Source organism: Hemiscyllium ocellatum, chromosome 21 (genome assembly GCF_020745735.1).
Source record: "Hemiscyllium ocellatum isolate sHemOce1 chromosome 21, sHemOce1.pat.X.cur, whole genome shotgun sequence".
Lineage (NCBI taxonomy): Eukaryota > Metazoa > Chordata > Chondrichthyes > Orectolobiformes > Hemiscylliidae > Hemiscyllium > Hemiscyllium ocellatum.
In genome coordinates, this window is record NC_083421.1 from 54,040,313 (window position 1) to 54,046,881 (window position 6,569).

The following is a 6,569-nucleotide window of genomic DNA, read 5'->3' on the forward strand; positions in this document are numbered from 1 at the left end:
TACCAACAAGGGATGTAGACAGAGTGTGAGTGGGGAAAAACTTGGCACATGGACTATAATATGGGAAAATGTGAGGTTATGCACTTTGGAAGGAAGAATAGAGGAGCTAAATATTGTTTGAATGGAGAAAGCTGTAGAAGGATTTGGGAGCCCTCATGCATGAATCTCAACAGATAACAGATAATAGGAAAGGTAAATGAAATGTTGGCCTTTATTTCCAAGGGAATAGAGTATACAAATAGATAAGTATTGTTCTGTGAACGACTTTGGACTCCTTAACTGAGGAAAGATGTATTGGCATTGGGGGCAGTTGAGAGAAGTTTCACTAGGCTGGTCCTAGATATGGAGGGGTTTTCTTGTGAAGAGAGATTAAATAAATTAGCTTGTACTTATTGCACTTCAGCAAAATGAGGAGTGATTTTTATTGGAACAGGATTTTACAGGATAAATATGGAGAGAATTTTTCCTCTTGTGGTAGAGTCCAAGATCAAAGGACATAATCTCAAAGTCAGCTGGTTAGGACAGAGATGAAGAATGTCTTCTGAGGGTATAAATTTGTATAATTCTTTACAGCAGAGGGGTGTAGAGGCTGGGTTGTTAAGTATATTTAAAGTTAGAATAGTCAAATGTTTAATCAGTAAGAAATTAAAGGGTTACGGGTAAAAGACAGGGAATTGGAGATGAGAATCAGACAATCTGGATAGGCCAAATGCTTTACTTCTGCTCCCACATCTAATTGTCTTATTTTAAAATAGCTCCTGTTTGAAATGTTAATGCTGAAAAAATTCTTTTGATGAGTTAGAACAGTTATATGCTGTAAAGAAAGCTATTTTGCAGTAATATGGATATTTTTGCAAACCTACTTTCCTAAAACCCATAGTGTACTTTCTACTTAACATTTTGAATCTAATGTGGATGTTGCTGTTTAGAGGACAAGTATATTTTACTTTAGCCTGTAGTTTAAATTTTGTAACCTGATTCTAATTGAGCCATTGTTATGTTTTAGAACTTCCTGTGTTCCAGGGACTGGGAATGTCAGCTGCTTTAGGAATTGCATTTGGTGCATTTGTCATCGGAGCATTACTGATTGCAGCTCTGTGGTATATCTATTCACACACCCGTGAGTACCAACTTCATAATTTATTACTAATACTACACAAACTGATAATTTGACCTTTTTTACCTGTAGTTTTTGCTGCTAGTTTGCCACATTCCATCTTTGATTTTCAGAAACTAAAAGCCAGATTTTCAAAAGCTGCTGGAGCAGCAATGGTGGCAGATAGGCTTGGAATTTCCCACTACTGACTGGAAAGCTGATTTGGTGGAATATTTTCAAAGAGAATGGATCTGAAAAGTCACTGCCTACAAGCAACTGGTTGCAAATAAAAAATAAATATTATCCTGTCCTGGGCTCCCTGTGATGGCCAAAATATGGCCAATCAGAGAAGGCCACCTCTTAATGGCAGACTGGAAGGTGAAAGCTCCTGTAGACTTTAAATCCCAGCTGTTACAATATAGCCAACTAAGCTGCAGCTCAAGCTACTCTGTGGAGGGTTACCCCTTCCATGAGGCTGGCCTGTCAATTGTAGGCAGTATATTTCAAAAAAGTGATCATAGCTTATCTATAATTGAAGGCACATTCGTTCTCTCCTATCTACATTAGCAGCTCTCGTCTCAGATGTATCATTGCAGGAAGGAATCCAGTTGTCTTTTCAGCCCATGTGCACCATCCTTAATTGGATGGTGACAATTAGCTTTAATCACTAATTGGCATGTCATTCATCAGAGATCTACATCAGGAATTTAGAAGTTCTTGGTGTTGAGGCCACGTTTGGAGCTCTATGTACAGTGCAGTGCAATGTACAGTTTTTGGTTGCCCTATAGGCAGGATATTATTAAATTGGAGAATGTTCAGAAAAGATTTACCAGTATGTTACTGGGACTGGAGGGTCCATCACTTTTCTGCCCAGATTCCAGTTTGTGTTTCCAGACTGGGTTTCCTTCCATTTACATTTTTTAAAACCATATATTGTTCAATCTGTCTGAAAGTTATATTTTAAAACTGTTAGTACCTTTGAGGCACATCCCTTTAAATTTCAATTAAACATTACTTTATTGCCTGTTTCCCTTTTCACCCAAGGCTAACTTATTGTGCAAGACAGTGTTGTTTAAGTGGATGATTATATTTAAAACAACATTTTAGCTCACTTCACGAAATTATGCATAATCAGCTCAACATGAAGTTGGCTAGGTTTACTCTAGTAGCTGGGTTTTAAGTCTAAACCAATCTGCAAAATCAATTCTAGTATTTACTAAGCTTGCTAGTAAGTGTGTGTTTGTACGTGTGAATGAATGTTAGGTTAAATTAGCACTGGTCACAACTTTTATGGAGGTGAGTAAGGAAACACTGTAAATATTATGAAGTCGTGCTGGTAAAAGTTTGATTACTAGTTTGCCTATTTCTACTTTGTAGGTCTTTCTGAAAAGCAGCAGCCTGTTTTTGCTAATCCAACTACATCTGAGAACAGCAGCACCAATCACAGCATTAGTAGCACTCAAAGTACCCCATGTTCTACAAGCAGCGTTGCATAGCCATCATCTACAATGCTTTCAACAACACGGACTAGTTAAAATATGTTGTTATATAGCAACTTTTTTTGCAAAATGCTCTGAGTAACCTATGGTGAATTCAATGGTAAAACATCTTTGAAAGTGATTTAACAGCTGCAAAAAGAAACCTATTTTTAAAGAGACATATGTTTGGTGGCATTACAGTTTACCAACTGCAACTCCAGTAGCAACTCTGCCTAAAAGTTACAAAGCATCTAGAGAATAATGTTATCAGTGACTATGACACAGGTGATGCCTTAAATTACAAGGATATATGTCTAATTGTTTTATGACTATTGTTTGAAGATAAGGCTGGAATAAGCCATGAATATTCAGGTATTAGTGTATTTTTAATATTTAAGTACTAGTTTAATATTGTATGCAAGGGTTTAATAACTTTTTCACACTTTCTCTCATGAGAGATGATGATAGTGTAACTATACGGGTGTGCTTTGTCAACAGTGGGTATTCACTCCTATGTGGAATGCAGCCATACTAGCCAAAACAAGAAGTTGAGCAATTATGACAGTGATTCCACAATTGGAACTGTGACCAACAGATTTTGACAGGACTTCACTTGAGAGAACTAAGTTGCTGTTTTTGTGGCTTACATCTTTGTACCATGTCCATTTCAGTACAGTTCACCCAATAGGAGACAAAATTATGACAATTGTTTTTAATCAAGATACCAACTGAATTTAACTAATGGAAAAGTTTGCACCCTGCACACAAACTGCAGTGTCACTAGTAGTAACATTCTTCTTAAAAAGGGAAAATTGAAGATCATGATGAACTAAGTAACAATTAAAGCATGTTATGGGGAACCAAGAAAAAGTAAATCACTTTTACAGATTTTTACATGTGCCTTTTATGTAAATGCACATCATGAATACAGCTTCTAACTACAGAATTATTGAACTAATACTGCCAGGAACCCTATTAAATGAACAAAAAGAAAATGTCTGATTTGTTTACTTTCATTCAGAGGTAAATGTTCAGAATTCCAGCTGAAAATTTCAACTGTCCCTTTTCTCCCTTTTGAAATATTAGTTGTGTTCTTTTATCTTGATTACTAGTGCTCTTAGATGTCACCACTACAACCAACCCTTCCAACAGGCTGTGTTTTTATGGTATCAGTAGGTTTGTCTTATATATTTCCAGTTTTGGAACAAATATATTTAAAATGCCTTCTAAAAGGAAGAGAACTGTATGGTTCAATCTAAGTATGATAAGAAATTAATCTCAATGTATTATAAAGCCTATTGATACAGTTATGATTTGAGTAACCTGTTATCTTTTTAAATCATTTCTGTTCCCAAATACTCTACGGTTTTAATGTCTTAAGTCATAAAGTAAATCAGCATGGAAAAAAGCCCTTGGACCATTGTGTCCATGCTGGCCTTCAAGCACCTATTCAATCCCATTTCCCAGCATTTAGCCAAAAGCCTTGTATTCTATTAGCATTTCAGTTGTCCAGCTAAATATCAAGATGTGAGGGTTCCTATTTCTACCACCCTTTCAGGTAGTGGGTTCTACATACACCATCCTTGGGAGGGTTAGGGGCCGAGGAGAGAACGTTATTCTTCAAAATCCCTCTAAATCTCTTTTCCTTACTTTAAATCTATGAGCCTTGATCACTGACTTCTCTTCTAATTACAGTCAGAGCAACTGACTGTAGCACAGAAACTGACCCTTTGGTCCAGCTTGTCCATTGCAGACCAGATATCCAAAACGAACATAAACCTTTCCTATTGATATACCCATCCAGATGCCTACATGTTGTAATTGTACCAGCCTCCACCACTCCCTCTGGCAGCTCATTCCATACACACACCACCCTTTGCCTGAAAAAATTACCCCTTATGTCCCTTTTAAATTTTTCCCATCTCACCCTAAACCTATGACCTCAAGTGCTGAACTCCCCCAGCCCAGGGAAAAGATCTTGCCTGTTTACACAATACAAGCCCCTCATGATTTTATAAACCTCTAAGGTCATCCATCAGCCTTTGACACTCCAGGGAAAACAGCTCCAGCCTCTTTAGCCTCTCCTATCGCTCAAATCCTCCAACCATGGCAACATCCTCATAAATCTTTTCTGAACCCTTTCAAGTTTCACAAAATCCTTCCGATTGGAGGGTGACTAGAATTGCACATAATATTCCAAAAGTTATTTCTATCTAATGTATGCCTTTCATAATTTTGTACTTTAATCAAGTCTCATTTCAATCTTGGCTGGTCTAAGGAAAACAACTGCAGCCTATCTAGTTGCTTTTCTTCAAGAAGCTAGAATTCTTAATTCAGCTTAATTCTTAATTGAACTTTAATGTAGCTTTAAAGTTGAGAAAAACAACTCACCTATTAGTTCTCCACTTTGTGTTGATGTCACTTTCGTCAACCTTTCTTGAGTACTGGTGATCTTCTTTTGGGTTACCTGCTATTCAAACTGGTTTGATCTCTCAATCTCGCTATTTTATTATTTAAAAATGTTGAGTTATGCATGTTATTTGAACTTCATCACACTTCAATATTCCTAGTAAATTTTATACTGTACCTACATGTGTTTTGTAAGTTTCTACTTTGTCCTTTAAGTGACTGAATGTGAAACCTATTTTACATAAAACTTAACACTACAGAATTAGGCCAGTTAACAGGCACAAACCCCCACCCACCCTTAATTATTTTTTCATTTCTCCTGTGTGCTTACCTAGTTTTTCCTTAAATACAAAATGCTATTTCCCTCAACTAACAATAGGGGAGAGCCACATTCTTACCAGGCTTTGGATAAAGAAGGTTTTCCGGATTTGTCTGTGCAGTAACTACTGTTTTAATCAGCTGCATTTGCAGTCTGTCCTACAACCAAGCATCGCTACCCTATCAAGTCTCTAAATACTCCTAAAGCATTAGGTTCTCTACATTGCTGGGGAACAAACAGCAGTTGTTATCTATATCCAGAGGGCATTCTTGTAAAAGGAAGGCTGTTTCACAATATTTTTGTCTATGTTGAGTTTTTTCCTTTAATTTTAGAACTTTTTAAAAATACCACATTTTATCGTTAAATTGAACTTTTAAAACTACATTTACATTGCTGGTAATTGCAGTTGTCTGCAATTTGGAAGCATAAATCAAATTTCCCTCATGGGTGAAATGTCAACGCAATTTATCATGATCCTGAATGGTTGTACAAAAAGTAACATTTGAATACTTAATTTTCTTAATCTATTCCATTATCACTGAGAATTCTGAAAGATTGTAGTGTTAGCTTAGTATCTTTGCAAAAATTTAAAGATTTGTGCCTTTGAACAAAATATTCAAATCAATTTTGATTTTGTTAATCAAAAATGTATTGATTTTTTGTTTCCCTCAGGGGAATAGCAAATGTTATCCTGTCATCTGAAGCATTTTTATTAAAATACTTCTAATTTGCATGTTTGTCAACTAAATAGATTAAAAATATGAAAATGGAGTACGTTGAAGGATGTACTTTTTACCAGAGCATGTGTTGACTTACAGCATCTTCATTTGCTAGAGTATTCATTCAAGCTATAGTTCTCCTTGCAGAAAAAATCTTAAATGTTCTTGTTCTTCTATAAATTGTGTTGTTTTATGGAAGTTCTGATTCTATTTCTGTATGTATTTTCTTAAATTACAAATGCTTTTAATGTCTTCGAAGAAGACATTTATTGACCTGTATGAGATATGTACATTATTGTCAGTATTATAAAGTTTGTGGTTATTCATAATCGGAACAATTAATCATGTAAACAATTATTAAAACATTGAAAAATTGAACTGAATGGAAAGTGTTTTGCTGGAGATCAAGTACACCAAATATTCAAACTATAATTCAGATTTTAACAAGTTTGCCACGTGTCATGCCTCACTGAGTTAGTACATCGGATCTCGAGCCTTGTTATTCCTAAGGTTGTCACAAAAGTTAAAGACTTTAAAAAATAAGTTGA

General features: G+C 35.7%; 1 protein-coding gene across 3 annotated transcripts in view; it reads left to right on the forward strand.

The window, feature by feature from the left end:
- Positions 1-6,360, forward strand: part of LOC132825888 (endoglin-like) — a 135,322-nt gene extending 128,962 nt beyond the window's left edge. For 2 of the 3 annotated variants that reach the window (XM_060841492.1, XM_060841490.1), the window contains 2 exons: positions 1,007-1,120; positions 2,474-6,360. In XM_060841492.1, coding sequence (XP_060697475.1) covers positions 1,007-1,120; positions 2,474-2,592 — 233 coding nt within the window. In that variant the 3' untranslated portion in view covers positions 2,593-6,360. The remainder of the gene's footprint in view (positions 1-1,006; positions 1,121-2,473) is intronic. The other variant, XM_060841493.1, reaches the window with a different exon arrangement.
- Positions 6,361-6,569: the final 209 nt, after the last annotated feature.